Source organism: Chaetura pelagica, unplaced genomic scaffold (assembly GCF_000747805.2).
Source record: "Chaetura pelagica isolate M959 unplaced genomic scaffold, ChaPel_1.0 scaffold71, whole genome shotgun sequence".
In the NCBI taxonomy this organism is placed as follows: Eukaryota; Metazoa; Chordata; class Aves; order Apodiformes; family Apodidae; genus Chaetura; species Chaetura pelagica.
In genome coordinates, this window is record NW_009952435.1 from 2007887 (window position 1) to 2026519 (window position 18633).

At 41.2% G+C, this 18633-nt stretch overlaps 1 protein-coding gene across 1 annotated transcript in view; it reads right to left on the bottom strand.

Moving 5' to 3' along the window:
- Positions 1–18633, bottom strand: part of GRB10 (growth factor receptor-bound protein 10) — a 123041-nt gene that overhangs the window by 91445 nt on the left and 12963 nt on the right. Inside the window, exon 2 of the mRNA XM_010008350.1 lies at positions 3418–3511. Within this exon, the coding sequence (XP_010006652.1) occupies positions 3418–3511 (94 nt within the window). The remainder of the gene's footprint in view (positions 1–3417; positions 3512–18633) is intronic.

An 18633-nucleotide genomic window follows, 5' to 3' on the forward strand; every position in this document is an offset into this window, starting at 1 on the left:
GGGAATAGAAGAAAAACATCCCAGGTTCCTGCTTTCTGCATTTAGTACCTTTACAAAAGTTGTCCCAAACAGCAGAATTATTGAAAAGTGAATACTAAAATAATGGCTTAGATATACAAATCCCTACTGCCAAAGTAAGCGAGTTTATCAGCATACCCACACAGATAATCAGTTATTGAACTATTTCTAGGAAAAAATACTATTACAGCTGCACTCAACTTTATACATGTTTTTCATATGAAACCTGACTGTTTTAAAAACTCCTCAGTTTACTGAGGAGTCTACTCCCCAGTCTTTACAAGATATTATTTAAAAATAAAAACCTGGACAGTTATAAAGCCTCTGCTTGTAAAAAAACAGCAGGAAACACGTACTTGAAATACCCTTCACAAGAAAGAGCTTATTCACGCAGGGACAGTTGGCAGAGATATCTCAGTCTCCACTTGAATGCTCCTTTTCCAGCTTGAGTTGAAGGGATGCAGATGCCTGGGAGGAAGCTAATCTCCATTTTTATAGGCCATGGAAAGCAGGATCTGGCTCAGAATCGCAAGTGCTTGTACCAAAGCTCTCCCAGCAAAAAGCAAAGGGCTCTAAGTTAATGTTCAACAGAAACTGGCAAATCTGCTACGCTTGCTGAGCAATGTGGTCAGGTATGAATTAGAAGTGTATACATAAAATAACGTAATAAGTATGGCTGCTCAAAGTTCAGCTGCAGCGTTTCAGGCACAGCACTCAAAAGGGAAAAAGGCAGCGAGCATCTAACACATGAAATATTTCAGCTAATTCTAATCCTTCCGTAATTTCTGCTCTCTTTAAATATGTATTAAAACAGCTTTGTTGCAAGCCAATCATTCTTCCTTAAAAGTCTTGCAAAACACAGGAACAAAAGCTTTAGATCTGCTACCCGGCATAAGCTGAAGTCAGCAAAGAACACTGTATGTAACTAGAAGCAAAATTTGCCATAGTATGCTGTAAATACCTTTATCATCAGCCTAATCAAGACATACCACTAAACAGATTCATTTATTAAATGTAAGCAGTATTTCTGCAAGTTACTTCTGGATACAGGTTTACTCTATGTTTTTCATCAAAGTCAGAGCCAGCAAAGCTTTAATGGATAACACAGTTTAGTGTAAGAGTAGGAAAGCAAACAGCTGCCACAGAACTTAAAACCTCACTTCATGTAAATAATCTAGTCTTCCTATTTACTGTGTGAGTGATATGACTGCATGGGAGCTAGTTCAGGCCATGTCAAACTCCCTCTGAAGCTCTTCATGTTGTATTTTTTTATGTACTATTCATTAATCAGTTACTGGAATACGTGGTTGCTCCTAAAATACTTGTACTTTCAAGTTCTTGGATAAGAAAGGGTATTTCATACATCGTAAAAGAGTGTAGACACTCATATTTGGACAGAAAACACACACACAAGACATGACATTACACCACGTCACTTCCATTTTCAAAATGATACCGAAGCAGCAAGTACCGTGTCTGCAAGTCATGTTGCTTCCCTCCAATACTGCAAAAAGACACAAGTGCTAAAGCCCAGTGCAGCATCAGAAGCCACCACTGGGCATCTGGGTTCAGTTCTTAATCCTCCCCACTTACATAACAGTGTTTCATGGTCACAGGGGCAGGCAAGATTAATAACGTTCTAAATACCTACTTCAGCAACAAAATCAGTAAGGTTTTAGAAACACTGGATTTGATTTCTGTCAGTCAGCTGACTTATGAAAAAAATCCCAAACAATTTGTGGATGTAAAAGTGCTCTTCAGGAAATACTAGGCAAAATACTAAGAGGGTCTTTCTTCATAAACAGGACTTAAACAGTACCTCTACAAAAAACATTATTTCAAGATAGCTGCTTCCTAAATTAATTAGGACCAGTCCTCATATAGACATTTGTCTCAAAGTAGCCGAGCAGAGCCACACATCAGGTGACACTGTATGGATCTGTCCATAGTGGCACAGTGTTGAGAGAGGAAAAAGAGGATCTGAATAGCAAGTAGCATTCTATAAGGACAATTTCAAGTGACAAAGTTAGCACTTTGCAATCAAAATGTAGTCACACCTATCTATTCAATAAATATTTTGACCTCACAAGCAGCAGCCACACATACTCTCACTCTAACACATAAACTTTGACCACACAGTTTGAGTATCCCCCAAAAAATCCCTTGATTAAAGAAGGGTATTTAAAAATAATTTCAGAATAAGTCACCTATATAGATCCGCCTCAGGATTTGTGCATCCCAAGGTAGGCAAAATTAATGTAGCAGTACCATTCTAACACAAAAATTAAAAATGGAATTTATAAACTCTGTTTTGTAAGCATGCAAGCGTGCCACAACACACTGACTGTGCTACAGGTTTTAGACTGGATAACATAGCAACCTGAAAGCAAAGCTTAAAAAGACTTAGGGGCTGGGTAGAGTGGAGTAAATGAAAATAAAATCTTCATTTCATTCTGGGGCTTACTTGTGAAACTTAAATAGTCTTGAGGATCTACAAGTCATGAAAATCCAGTCTTGCTGCCCTTGGCACACAGAATAAGCTGGATTCTTAAAGGAAAACTTAAGCATATCGTATTTGGCAAATATTTTAAATAATATGTTTGTGATCTTTTTTGTTTCAACAGCTTTGTGCTGACTACATACTATTAGTTGTTGCAGTCAAGAAACAACATGTGAAGATGACCTTCAAGACTTGGTTCCAAATTAAGCTATCACAAACCCTAAGGATGAGGGGGTTCTCTGGTTAAGACAGCACTCTCTATTATTAAGTATTCCAAAGACAAAAAAATAAAGCTGAAATAAAAGGTCCCTAATATAATACTAATAGTCTTTTTTTAGATATCTGAACAGACAAACTGGCAAAGAAAGACTTCCAAGATTTATTTTACAACATCTCGTTCAGGACTTCCTTTCCCCAAATGCACCCATTTCTATAATGCAAAGCAAGTAAACATACTTCTCTTTTACTGCAAAGCTGAGCCACCGTTCTGAACCCTTCTTATAGCAGTCAAAGATTTTTCAAATACAACTTTGACATTAAAAATACTTAATTCAATTTCAGTTAATTCCTTCCTCCTCTCTCCTAAAAACAGGAAAATACACCTGCCACCCAGGCTAGCAATCCCAGTTTGGGCTACAAGGCTTGAGATGCACTACAAGTTCTTAGTCATCTTCATCCATAGCTCAAAGGTCAGTCATGACAAAAACCAACTTTCCAGCTCTCCTCCTCCAACCATCCAGAACTTGTTTTTGGTGGGGCTTTTTTGGTTAGTGAGTTTACTTGTTTTTCTGTTTTTAAATGAGAAGGAGAAACAGCAACACGGAGGTAAATCTGTCTCTGCATGTGCAGAGCCCTGGCTTTCCCCTGAGGACCCTGGATTCCCACCCACAACTCCTCACCTTGGTGATGCAGGGAGATGCGGTTGGATGGTTCTTGGAAACTTGGTTCCACCAGATCCCGCCGACCATGAGCTGAAGTCTGATCTACATTGTCCTAAAAACAAAAGAGCAGAAAATATTATCAAAAACAAGCATTTTGTATTCCCTGCAGCTATACTGCTCAGAGCCAAACCACTGATAAAAAAAAAAATCCCTGCCATACCTCTGATGGGAGAAACCAGTGTCGAAAAGATCACAGGGGAACACTAGGCTATCACATTAATACAGGTGGCATGAATCCAGAATCAGTAACTATTCTGTTGGATCATGTGTACCTTTTTTTTTTTTTTTTTGCATTTCAAACTGGGAAACGGTGTTGTAAATGCACTTCCTAGTTTCACGAAAGTTTCTGCTTGCATCAAATTATGTGGAGGCTTAGGGCTTTGTTTTCTTTAATTCCAAGTTTCTGGCTTAGGGGTTTGTAACTAATTAACTGGCCTGAAAGATTCAGTAGTGAACTTCCAAACCTCAAGAGGAATCAGAAGTTCAGTGCAGATAAACATCCATGGCTCTGGATGCCAACCTGTATTTTTTTCTTTTTTCATACTAGAACTCTCATAAGATCAGGTTTCAAGAAGTTTTGACACAGACTGAATTTGGCCTAGTCTAAAATACCACAGTTTCTCACAAAACTTGCCAAAAAAGAAGAGTAGGAGGAAGAAAGAAAACTGAAATACTAACAAAAAAATAAGAAAAGCAAGGTAAGTCACACTGAGTTTTAGAAGTATGAGAAGGAAATTCAGAGCAGGTACACAACTTTAGAAAGCTGACATACCTTTGCGTCTACCAGTTAAGGGTGGGTATGGAAAAACAGTATCAATTGCATGAAGTTGACTACATTAATACATCACTGCCCATAAACTGTGCTGCAGTGATATACATCATGGTATACTTGTTCTTGCTGTGCCCAAAGTGTGGGATAAATACACAATGGCATGACCTGCATTTATGTCAAAACATAGCAATCACCTTCACAGCAAACGACATCATAATTACTGCAGAGCAGTAACATGCATGCAATGAGTGCCAATTCACCTATGTGTAACCATGAGTTCTCAGCCCAACATTACCAGTTTACCAAATATAAGGTAATGCTCAAAAACACAGTTGGTGTAGTGTTTGTGGATAAGAACTGTATATACTTTCACAGGATACAAAATATATTATCCTCTTCTTGAGGGAGATTGTCTCAAACAGCAGGTACTTGAGCTTTGATTCAAGTACTCAAGCACTGCTCTTGAGACTTTACCATCAGGGATCAATTCAGGAGCCCACAGGCGCTTATAACACAAGAACTGTCCACAGTGGCATGACTAAGGGAGGTTTTTACAAGCAAACAATATAGGATCAGGTATTTCAGGTATCCATCTATCTATGCCAGATATAACTGGGACCACTCAGCCTTCTGCCTCTATATTTGCTACTTGCCCTAATAGCTCTTTACACCCTTGCCACTGATTTCACAACACTGGCTGTTGCTTCATGAGCCACATTTAGCTTATATCTCAGGTTTTTGTAGCTGCTTCTTAGGACTCAGGAAAAAAAATCAGACTTCCTGTCAGCATTACTGTATTTGTTTTTACTTTCTTGAGACATGACAGTATTTGTTATCTCTTTCACTGAAGCTAACAGAATACGTGTTAGGAACAGTCTCTGGCTTTCAAATCCCTTGCAACTGCAGTGTATCTCACTCTAGCATTATTACCACTTTTGGAATGCTAGTCATTTTCACTGGATGCATCTAATTTTACCTGGGATACCACACAGCAAGCACTGGCCTGGCCCACATCATCTTAATTTTAAATTTCATGCAGGAAATTTGGGACTTGCAGCATGACAGGACCACTGCAGGAAGCAGAAAGCACATACAAAACTAAGAGTCTGCTTCCCAGAAAGTTTAGCATAATTCTTTCAAAGGCTCCAAGGACAACAGAGGGGAGGAGATGCTTATCTAGGAAAAGTTTCAGCCAAAACAAAGCCAAATTCAATTGCTTTTCAGTTATTTCAAACCTAGTACAAAGGTTGAGAGGTGAACATCCCAGGCATGAAAAAGCAGCAGAACATCCTTCCTCCTAATGCCGAGCCTTCCTTTGTGTATTTCCCTCCATGCAATTCACCATCATGTATTTTTATCAGGTAGCTAAAACCCCACTGGTGCAGTTTAGCAGCGTTAGTTTTGCATCCCAGGAACAAGCCTGGACATCCCACACATGGCTGCAGTTGCGTATTGCCTCTTGGCTGGGAAGAGTAACAGTGCACACCAAGAGAAACAAAAGGTGGAACAAGAAAACCAGTTCTAAGCTATTTATTACACACCTAAAAGTGTTTTCAGCGTCTCAAGACATAGACGTTCCTAGTGGAAGGCAAGACTCATGCAGTAGTAGTATTAACAGAGGATGAGATGTGGCCAAGATGTATCTTTTTATCTTTGGGTTTTCCACAGCAGTAACAAACACCTGGAGAAGACCCTATTTCAGGCTAAACAGCTGGCTGCAAGGCCTCAACTCTTCAATTAAATGAGTTTTTTTTTTTTTTTTAACTAGCAATTGCCAATAATATACAAGAATAGTATTCATCCTCTCTGGAATTACCTTACAGCTGTACCAGAAGATGCCAAGAACCACAGGCCTTATTCACAAAGCTTAAGTTGAAGCCATGGTAAGATACATCGAAGTTTTAAGAAGCAGAGGTTTAAATGACTGGGGATTGCCGGTGCTGCCTTTACAGGGCTGATGCCCCTGTCAGTTCTGTTAGATGCAAATGCCTGCCCAGAAGGTCCAGGTCCTCCTGCAGCTTGAGCAAAGCCAGGAGCCAAAAGGCTTCCTCTGGGCACTGAGAGTCAGCACAACCCCAGGTGCTAAAGTAAAGCAACAGACGTGCATAAACAAAGCCACACCTGTTAAAGCAATGTGGGCAGCAGAGGAGAAAAGGTAAGGGCGGTGCAATTTAAAGAGCTCGGGGAGCGTTAGTTTTGCATCCCAGGAACAAGCCTGGACATCCCACACATGGCTGCAGTTGTGTATTGCCTCTTGGCTGGGAAGAGTAACAGGGCACACCAAGAGAAACAAAAGGTGGAACAAGAAAACCAGTTCTAAGCTATTTATTACACACCTAAAAGTGTTTTCAGCGTCTCAAGACATAGACGTTCCTAGTGGAAGGCAAGACTCATGCAGTAGTAGTATTAACAGAGGATGAGATGTGGCCAAGATGTATCTTTTTATCTTTGGGTTTTCCACAGCAGTAACAAACACCTGGAGAAGACCCTATTTCAGGCTAAACAGCTGGCTGCAAGGCCTCAACTCTTCAATTAAATGAGATTATTTTTTTTTTTTTAACTAGCAATTGCCAATAATATACAAGAATAGTATTCATCCTCTCTGGAATTACCTTACAGCTGTACCAGAAGATGCCAAGAACCACAGGCCTTATTCACAAAGCTTAAGTTGAAGCCATGGTAAGATACATCGAAGTTTTAAGAAGCAGAGGTTTAAATGACTGGGGATTGCCGGTGCTGCCTTTACAGGGCTGATGCCCCTGTCAGTTCTGTTAGATGCAAATGCCTGCCCAGAAGGTCCAGGTCCAGGTCCTCCTGCAGCTTGAGATAAACCAGGAGCCAAAAGGCTTCCTCTGGGCACTGAGAGTCAGCACAACCCCAGGTGCTAAAGTAAAGCAACAGACGTGCATAAACAAAGCCACACCTGTTAAAGCAATGTGGGCAGCAGAGGAGAAAAGGTAAGGGCGGTGCAATTTAAAGAGCTCGGGGTAGTTTCACATGACCCTCCAGAATCTGTTTGTGTCCGTTGTGCAGGGACAAACAGTGGCACTTTGCCAGCTTTAGTAGAGATCAGAAAGAAGAAAGGAGGGAAAAAAAAAAAGTTAGGTAAGTTTTCCACAGCAGCAGCTTCCTTGCTGTGCTCCCGCTGAGGACAGGGACCCAGGCGCTCTGCAAGGTGGGCACCTGCTTTGGTCCATCACCACCCCCCCACTGCCACTGAAACCAGGCTCCTGGTAAGTCATGTGTTTGCTCAATGCTTTAATCCCCAGCCCTCCCTCCTCTTCCAATAAATGCTCTCAATATGAAATTAAAGTATGTTACTTAACTTACTGTACCATCCAGCTATTGTATATTTAGAAGCTAGCTGAGCATTCGCCCTCACTGACTTGTTTGCATGTACTATTTTCTGTCAGTCAGCATCTGCGACCAAAGATGACTTAATCAAGTGGCTAGGAAGAGTGCTAGAAGGATCTGAAACAACTTTTATTTCTTACATACTCATTAGCATTTCATACAGTCAAACACTATCATTACATGTTAGGTTTCAGTGTCCTTTTGCAAACCTACATTGCACAATGCAAAATGTAACATGCTTGCATCACATTAAGAGCCAAAGTCCACTCATAGGCAGTGTTATCTCTACATATCAGTAACCAGGACAATCTGGATTTATTTTTCAATCTATAACCAGACCTTTCAAGTTGCACTGCTTCAACTATGACATGCAACATTTGCTCCTGTTTGTGCTGGCATGATAAGCATTTCAGTTATCAAAGAAAGCATTAAACCTGCTGGTTTAATCAGAGAATCAGACAGTCACATACTATAGCAGTTCTGCTGTCTGCTCACAAGGTCTTTATTCACTTCTTCGGCTCCAAGTGCTACTGTTCCCACCTGCAGTTTTGCTTAGAAGAGTATCCATCACTATGAGACATTACTATGAGGCTGACAAGCATGTTGCTGCTACTCTATTGCTACTTCTGTCACCCTGGTTCCTTCAGCAAAGGTTATCCAATCATTTAGGATAATCCTACAGGTAAATAAGGCTTAGAGAGGGAGGAAGCAGATCCCAAAGTACAAATAATAAACTATCTTCTATACTTCCTTTCTCCCTGCTTCTTTGCAGTGAAAGGGACCTGACATTAGCATAGACATAGTAGCTTTCTGTAAAGGTCTGGAAATCCCCTTTTACTGAAAGCTTCAACTTTTTCAGCAGTCACTGGAAGTTTATGAGATGGAGGAAGGCTACAAGTGGCAGCACAGCTTCTCGGAAGCTCCTGGGAGCATGGCCAGACAGAGGATGTCCAGACCACCAAGACGACAGTCCCTGGTTTTTGATTTACTGTCACTGTCTGCAAACCCACACAGCCATTCCCCTGAACAAAAGGTTCAATTGAGCGAGTCACACATACTCATGCCAGCAGTCCCACAGTGACAAATTAAGATCATGACATACTTCTAATGCCTGTACACTGTCCAGCACAACAGAAAGTCAAGTCAGATGTGCTGATGGGTCCCACTGTGGTCTAGGAGGCTATCAAGGCAGATACACCTCAGTTTTCACAGAGGCCCTCCTGCCACACCAGGAGCTTGCTGCCTACCTGGCAGTGCCAGCTTATCAATCAAAGTAGATGACTTCAAACTAGTTAAGCGAAAAGAGAAAATTAGCCAGGTCTTTCATCTGAACCACCTTAGCTTCACTCCATTCAGGCAACTTGTGTAAAGCAAAATTAAGTACCTTGTGCGAGACAGATTGAGGAAACTACTGCAAAGTGTTAAAATGGTTTCCAAAAAAACAATTATTTAAATGCACTGAAGAGGTGCCTACCAAGAGCTGCGAAAGAATAGACACTGCTCCAGGCTCCAGAAGCAGGAAGAGATACTTTGAGAAATCAGACTCTGTATCTGCAACTTGTTACTCTTGCACAAAGAACACTCTGAGGTAGACAAACATTTCTTTACCTGACCCAGTACTGCCATTCTTAACATGCTTCTGAAGTTTCCTTAAGCAAAAAACAGATTCGGCAGCATTTCTTCTGAGGACCACTTCATATGATTCTCCAATTCCCATACAAAAGAGTATTAGGATGTAAAAGTAACTCTCTGCCTTGTTTTCTAAGCTATGTTTCTTCCTTACACAATGATTTTGCAGCCGTGGTGTACTTAAAGCATCAAATGTATTCAAATATGGTAGGTGCCAAGTAGCCAGCTACTTATGTAAGTGAACTTTCCTATAGCTTACTGCTATCTGCAGTCATCCAAAGTTTGTGGATGTTCTGTCACTCAGTTTTACTCTTAACCCTGTGAAGAAAAACACATAGGCTATTAAAGGAAGAAATCCACCAAACAGATCCAGACCAATGTTCAAACTCTAATCCAAACTCCGCAGTCTAGATCAGTTAGTAATGCATATGACGCTCCTTGCCTAAAATATTTATGTCACCGGGTTTCTTAGTGCTAAATACAGCAGCACGGTTCCCTACCAGGTAGTTGTTTGGTACTACATATTTTCAGTCTGCCAATCCAGAGCTTGAAGAACTATGTCTCAAGTACAGTCACGCAGGAAGAGCACGGCTCTTGGCTTTGTCCAAAATCACTGCTTTGTAAATAATTTCAAGTTTACTCAAGCACAGTTCATATTTTTTACTGTCTTCTGCCAGAGATCCAGTCACACATTCCCTGAGCCAGTGCTTAACATGTCACAGAAACATAGAAGAAACAGGCTTTGCACACTAGGCAAAAAACTTTAAAGTGCATTCTCAGACAACCCACATATTACATAATTAAAGACCTGTAACTAGTTTTCCTGCCTCTTAACTATAGTCATTTGACTAGATAAGAGCCAAGTGAGAGACTCCGTAAATCAACAGAGTAACCGTGAACCTAGAATTTTAGCATTCCCATTGCTAAGAGAGCTTGTACAAACAAGGGCTTAAAATAAAGCTACTTAGCTTTGTCAAAACTCAAGACTCTCTCTCCTGAAGCAGCAAAGCCACTAACTGCAGGAACCCTTCTGAGTCTGTCAAGACTGAGAGTGATAACCCTACAGATCAGGAACAAACAAACCCAGTTTGGGATTACAGGAATAGCAAAGGTAGCAGCACATTCCTTCCAATGCACTGCAGCACCTCTGATCCTCGCTGCCACAAATCGCCAAAAACATGCAAGGCACACGGATTTATTGCTGTCCACACATTCATACAACCCTCCGCAGACCTCCCAGCCCACCATGCAACATACACAATAGCTATGAGAAACACAACATACCAGGAATAAGCAAAGAAAGAAGGAAAAGTGAGACTGACAGACAAGACAGACCTGCGTTCGTGATCTATGTCTCTGCAGTGACAGGGAATTTGTTAAATGAATCACAGGAATTATATTACGTCCCATGATACAGGGGAAGGCAGAAAGGCTTGCCACTCTGACCTTGGAGAAACTTCTCTCCCGACCCCCATCTGGATTTCTATAACCCACTGACCAGAAAGTCCTTCAACTCAGAAAAAAAAATAAAATAGGGTTTGGACCCTGTTGCAACACCAAAACTCTTGTAGTTTGTGTGCCCGAAGTCAGTGAAGTGTTTCTTCTCTTACAGCAAGAAAAACAAAAAAAGCTTTCTTAAATACATGGGCTGATATGGTTATACAATATGCTGCTACAGCTGAGCCAGAAGGTTGTTTTCCTGAAAGTGTTTAATATTTATTTTAAGGAGTATTACCAGTTATGTGACTTGTCACTACCTGCATTGCAACTGCTATCAGGGAAGTGCTGTTCCACACCAAAAGCTACTGTTACTTATTAGCCAGCTGCTGCCTTTTTTTTATTTCTTTCCCAAAAAAGTGTCTCTTTGCACACCCAGGCAATAAACAAACATAAATCCAATCTGTCAAGAGCTGGACCACGATTAACAACCTCCAGCTGTATCTGGTAGCAGCAGTTTACTCATGAAAGGCTATTCTCCAGCAAGGCAGGAGTGAGCACACCATGTTTAGCTGATAGCTTCAGTAATGCACTTGCACAGCACCCATACACACTGGCATTGCAGATGCAGCTTCTCTAGGCTGGTCTTTGCTAAACTGGCATTAGCAAGTTTTTCAACACTATCGAACCCAGAATTTGGCAAGAACTACAACAAATTTCTCTCACTCGATGATGTCCTCCCGTAGTATAAACTGACTGCTTCTGCAAGAATGTAGCTGCCTCCCAGTACTCTGCAGAGAAAAAAAATGGATAGCATATTCCCCAGTTTGCACTGTTTGCACCAGACTGCCATTTATTATGGTAGAAGAAAATCCAACACATCATGGTTGCTGTCTTTTAATCAGCTAGCAAGGAGGGAATCCAACTGACAGTCTTAGAAATGCTAAAAGCTTTGTTCTATTTTTAATGAGACTAAAACCACTGTGGCTGTTAAGAGACAGTTTACATAGTTTACAGCTAAAATAAAGTCTTGAAATACAGAAAAGAAACAAAAGCACAAGGTTCTCAGAGAAAGCAATCACTTCCTAGAACTGTCTTCAGCTAGAAAGCACTTCAAAAATGAAGCAGTTACATTCTGATAAAATGTCTTTTTGCTTCTTTTTTTAAAAACATAAGCTAGGTTTCTTTTAATTTCTAACAAAACACCACTGAATAAATGAGGTTTATATTAAGAAATTATTCCCAATTGAAAATGATATGCTTATATGAAAATTCTGTTTCTTCTGATGCTGCCAACAGATCCTGATAATGTATCTTTTGCTTGTGCTTAAGTTAGCCTTTCCTCCAAAGTAAGTCATTCTCACTGGCAAGGGACTGCCACTGATAAAGCTAGCAAAACCCTAATTTACTGCATGTTTCAAGCTCTTTGGTTTTGGTCAATACTGACTCCACCAACAAAGTCCTTGAAAAAAATCTTTCTCTGAGAGATAATTGTTTTTACCAACAGGGATGAAGCAGAAAAATTGAGGTTTTACTTTGAGGAAGTAAAAAGTCAACTAAAAAATATTACTTATTTTTTAAGAGGCTTTTGATTGAGATTATGCATCTTTCTCTTATCAAATAAATGATACTTAATATACTAAACTACTTAAATTTAGCTAAAAGCACAGCAAAACTCTAATGAACTTTGCAATCCATATGTGTTGACTACTATACTGGATGGTGCTCATGCAATCTAAGCGAGTAATGCAACCCATAATGATGTCTTGTTACTCATAAAACCTTTAGCCTATTCAAAAATCCTCACCAGGGTGATTTTTAATGTTTTGTCCAAGTTTCTGAAGTGCATGGTCAGACTACACTCCTTCCTCATCAGAAGGATGAAAAGAAATAAAGGGAATATTTGTACCTAGGTGCTATGGGAAATTTCAGCATGTTACACATCTGCTCACACAACTATCCATTCCGAAAAAGCATCTTCAAAATTATATTTTTTAGCTATCATAAAAAAATACTTACGATATTCCTCCAGGGGAAGTTGTAACACACAGGAAGAAGGGACATGATATTTGATCCTTTTCAACCCACTGCCATCCCCATGCTCAGACCTGTGAAATACCAGGCATCTCATCTGTTCTACTTGGCATCAAATCTACTAGAGCTCCTTTTATAGCAGCACTGCTGTCCAGCTGCTTCCAAGAACACTGGTTTTTGGAGTCAGGCTTTGCATCAAGCAGACAGGAGACATTCTGTGAACTGCCTTGGACAGTCTGTCCTGGCACAGGCTAATGATGCCCTGCACTAACCTTGGAAGGCTCAATGCCTGAAAGGATAATCTATCTGATGGACTCTAAGATCCTGCACTGCAGCAACACATCTCTTTGTGTCTCATGCAGAGGGAGGGAGGAGAAAAGGGAAGATGCTACACATAGGTTGCAGGAATCACTACTTCCATACAAGTGCACTCTCTTTAAGAATAGATACACAAATCTCTATGGTTTAGGAAGCAGCAACCACAGCCAGACAACCTAAATTACATTTAAGTGTATGCACCCTTATAGCTAAGCAGACCTGAAAACTGAAGACTGACAAAACTCTAACAAAAGAATGAAAGTAGCTTGAAGTACAGAGCAAAGGAATTCTTCCTATCTATCCCCTTTTGTCTTCTTGATGGTTCAGCATCATACTGAGGGTTTGAATGGGCCAGTGGGTGAAGATGACTCTTCACAGCCCTTGACAGAACTGATAAAATTATAAACCTCTTGGGGTCAAGAGCCACTTTGCTCAAACAGACCATTAAAATTCAGGATGCCAGCGAGGTCTTCAAACTGAAAAGCTGATTATGTCATGTTGAACAACTTCACACAAGACTACTTTGCTATCCTTACTTGCCTCAGCTGTCAGTGATATGGACCTTATCTCTCTACTTTCTAGTCAATTTGCTCAGTTGCTGCAATTTAGGGTGTGCTTGATACCCCTCCTCTCCTTCTCTGAAGTGCAAGCCTTGGCACTAGATAAGTGCTTAACTACATCTAGAAATGGCTGTCCCATCTGATCAAACCTCTGATCCTCATATCAACCACACACCTTCCTGCTTAGATCAAGAGCCATTTACCTGCTACATAGTACAATCTGCCCCAGAATTAATTGTCCACCTCAGACAAGGACAACTGTAGTTCAGGTGAGTTGTTTTCAGTTAGTGGAACTAACTCCTTACACATATCCAGAACAGCAAGCCTTACCAAAAAGATATTCAAGAATCTCAAGTATGGGGTGAAGACACATATACCTTTGCTCCCTAATCTAATTTTAAAAAACAAACACAGAAATCACAGACTTTCCTCCTTGAGGAAAGTTACCTAATTGCAGGTAGCTCTAACAGTTATTCTGAATCAAGAAAATGGCTTTATCAGAAAATGTTTATCGACTTAACTTTTTCTAAAGGAAAAAAAATTGAAAAAAGCTTTGCAATTTGTATTTAAATAGTAACAGATTACATGTAAAGTTGCAAGCTGTCCCAGCAAAACATAATAAAAGTGTAAATCTTCAGTTTCTCTCAAAAACTGGCACTCAGGAAAAAAAATAATTTCAATCATCTCTTCATGCTTGGAAAGTTTTGCTTTTGTTTAGTTTTATATCTAGTTGTTTACAGCGTGTGTCAGGGGACCACTTATTTTGTGCAGCTTCTCCCCCATTTTTGCTAACATCTATTGGACACATGCAATAAAGTTACATGCAGCGTGTCAGAACATACACTGCAATGATTCAACATAGTTAGAAGCAGCAGTTATTTTAATTCTGCATAAGTCCTCAGAACACTCTGCTACATTAAGGCCTCAAAAGACCGAAGAGTTTTCCTAACTACCAGTATGCTACTGGAGAAAGGTCTGGTGTGCCAAAAATTGCCAAGGTAGCCCATGAAACAAAAGAAGCAAACCACCCCAAACAAGACCTGGCCAGGTAGAGAGTCTCCAAATGGGTAGAGATTTCAGAGATTGCAAAGCTAATCAGCCAGAAGAAAAGTTCAAGAAATCCTGCAGTTACAATAATGCCAAGTGCACAACACTGGATCTCATGCTGGTTTTAGCAACGCTGAAGTGCCACAGCTGCCAATCCTGAGAACATTTCTGCAAATGGGTTTCTATGACTCACTCTGAGGAAGACAGGATGCAATCACATGAGCTGATGTTCAATCAGTATAAAAGTGGCTTTAAAACACCTTTCTATTCCTTCTTTTCTCTTCCCTAAAACTGCTGCTGGGGGAGAATAGTATGCAAGTTGTTTATTTGCAGGTCAAGGGGCTAGCAGCTTGCATATAAGGAGCTACAACCCTTCATCTGATGGTGATTTTAACCCCAGGGTTCAGGGTGGTAACTTTTACAGCACAATCAGTATTTATCAGACTGCTTCCTCCAGTTCTGAGTTACTCCTTCTGACCCAAAAATGCAGATCTATGGAGTAAAGGTAGTGGGAAAGATTCCTACTGAGATTAAAGTCAAACAGGAGATTGAAAAAAAAAAAAAAAAAAAAGAGGAAGAAAGAAAAACTTTGAACTAGTCTTCAGAAGCAAGCTGAGGGTGAGAAGAATAAGTCACCTTGAACTGAAGTTGAACTGAAGAACATTATAGCTAACTAAAACAAGAAACTTAGCTGTGGCAAATTACCTGGGAGTTTATCACCACACCACTGCAATACTGACAGTATGTGTGTAATCTTGCATCTTAATAATGAGTGTTACTGTGTCAGTATCCCTGGTTCCAGAAGATGCTAGTGGGATAGTCAATGAGAAGTTTCTGGTCTTGTGGATTTGGGTTTATTTTAATCTTCAGGGCAAGTCATGCTCCAAAAGATATGCTGTCAGAAAACTATTTTTCCAATCTGCTCTCATCCAACATAGCAGTTATGGTTTGCAACTAAACCATCCAGCCAATTCATGTTCAACAGCCAGTAGTTTGTCATAATTTTGAGGGGATAAAGGACTCAAAAAAAAAACAAGGTCGCAAGATAGGCCTTTCTCAGAATATCTTTAGCACTCTTGGTTAACCATTTGCTCATGTCAGGAAAAAAAAGCAAGAACATTTCATGTAGAAATTCCATCAGCATGCATGCAGGAAGGCATCCTTCCCATCAAACTTAGAACACCACCTTATATTTTTGTATGGCCAGAAGTAGAGAAATGGGCATTCTGAAGTCTTAATTGACATTCACCTTAGGGAACAAGCTCCACAAGTGCCTTGTTTCCTCAGGGATCTGCTTGCCAGGTTCCTACATAAGGAGACTGCTCTGAAAGACCAAGGGGCCCAGGACAACAAGCTCACCTCTGAGGACAGCCTCCTCAAAACTCAAGAATGGTCCATTTTGGCATGCAGATAGTCACAGGGGAGTGACAGAAAGCCAGGGTGAGTGGACAGGCAAACTCCAGTCTCAGCTCAAATGGCAAAATACAAATAAAATCAAAGCAGGAAGAGGTTACACAGAAAGAATATGCAGATTCTACTCAAGCAGAAGAGCAGGAACATTCAAAGTATGCCAAGAAAAAACAGAATGATTCAACAGGTAAGCAGAGGCAAAAGGATGGCTATTAATCTATTTAGTGCTCAGTTGTGTACAGGACCCGGCAGCTAAGAACACAGAAGATCAATGATTTCACAGTAAAATTAGTCATCACCTCTCCCAGTTCCCTGACTATGTCACAGCAAAGGAATGTTACAGATCACACAAGCAAGCTGGACCAAGTCCCTGGGACCAGATGGGATGAGTTAGAAGGTGCTAAGGAAGCTGACCAATGCCACTGTGAGGCTACTCCCTCTTATTTTCAAAAAATAAGTCAGTGATTAGAGGAGGATCCTGATAATTACAGAGGCAAAAATCACATTCATCTTCAACATGGGCAAGAATGAGGATATAAGGAACCTGAAGCCGGTCAGCTTCGCCCAGTTTCTGGCAAGATTACAGAGCAAGTCCTCCTGGAAGTCACTGCCAGGCACACAAAGGACAGAAAAGCAGTTAGTATATCTATTCTGGCTGTTCCAGAGAACAAATCACACCTGAATTCCAGCTCACAAATTTATACCATATATATTAAAGGTTTTCTCTCTCAAGAAACCAGAAGGATTACACAGATCATGGATCATTATGCTGCCTTTTGATTTCCTCCTACTGTTGCACATGCTGGGTTCTTCAAATATACAGTTGAAAATTTACAATATTGGATGACCTTATGGGATTTTTGAACATCTAATTATTTTCATTAGAAAAGCAGGCATTCTATTTTTATTCCTCACAGCCCAAAGCATTCTGCCTCAGATACAGCAGAAGACTGTAGAAAAGTTAACTGCAAACTTTAGAAGGACCTACTGGTAGGTAGGTAGTGATGAAGTGGAGGAAAGAGGTTTGAGAGCAATCAAGAAAGATTTTAGGGCATTGGGATGTCTGGTCAAGGGCTCAGGTGCACAAGTTGTGTTCTCCTCTGTCCCTCCAGTCTTGGGGAATGATGAGTGGGTTAACAAAAAGAACTCACAGATCAATGCCTGGCTCCAAAACTGGTGCTACCAGCAGGACTTCAGTTTTTTTGATCATGGTTTGGTTTACAGGACACTGGGCCTGCTGACATTGGATGGGAAGACCCTGTCCCACAGGGGAAAAAGGGTACTAGGGCAGGAATTAGCAGGACTCATTGATAGGGCTTTAAACTAGGTTGGAAGGGGATGGGGGACAAAGCCAGGCTTACTACAGATGAGCCTAGGGGTGGTGGTCAGGTCAGCTAGTCGGGCAATCTTACTAAAGACCTAGCTTAAATGCCTTTATACAAATGCATGAAGCATGGGGAAGAAACAGGAGGAATTAAGAGATGAGGGTGAGCCTGCAGGGCTATGATCTCATTGCCATCACTGAGATCTGGTAGGATGGCTCCTATGACTGCAGCACCAGAATGGAGGGTTACAAACTCCTTAGGAAGGACAGACAGGGAAATGGGATGGGGGTGTTGCCCTCTATGTCAACAACCAGCTGGAGTGCGTGGAGCTCTCCCTGGGAAGGATGAGGAGCCAACAGAGAGCTTATGGGTTAAAATTAAGGGGAAGAAAGGCCAAGGGGACATCATGGTGGGGGTTTGCTACAGGTTACCTGAGCGGGAGAATAATACAGATGAGGCACTATACAGAGAGATAGGGGCAGCTTCACATTCACAAGCCATGGTCCTCATGGGAGACTTCAACCACCCTGACATCTGTTGGAAGAACAGCTCTGCTAAATGGAAACAATCCAGGAGGTTCCGAGAGTGCAAGGATGATAACTTCCTTTGCCAAGTAATCGAGGAACCAACACGGAGAGGTGCTGTGCTGGACCTTGTCCTCACCAACAAGGAAGGGCTGGTGAGGGATGTTAAGCTCAAGGGCAGCTTAGGTTGTAGTGACCACGAAATGGTGGAGTTCAAGATCCTTAGGGCAGCAAGGAGGGCTCACAGCAAGCTGACTACCCTTGACTTCAGAAATGCAGATTTCAGTCTCTTCAGGGATCTGCTCAAGAGAGTGTTTTGGGATAACATCCTGGAGGATAGAGGGGCCCATGAAAGCTGGCTGATATTTAAGGATCACGTTCTCCAGGCCCAAGAGCAATGCAACCCAACTAAAAGGAAGTCAAGTAGAAACTCCAGGAGGCTGGCATGGGTGAGTAAGCAGCTCCTAGACAGGCTCAAACTGAAGAAGGAAGCATACAGGGGGTGGAAGCTTGGGAAGGTATCCTGGGAGGATTACAGAGAGGTTGTCTGAGCAGCTAGGGATCAGGTGAGGAAAGCCAAATAACTGATAGAAATAAATCTTGCTAGTGATGTTAAGAACAATAGGGAAAGCTTCTTCAGCTATGTTGGGGAGAAAAGGACATCCAAGGAGACTGCAGGCCCTCTCGTGAAGGAAACGGGCAAGGTAGCAACACAGGATATTGAGAAGGCTGAGGTCCTCAATGACTTCTTTGCTTCAGTCTTC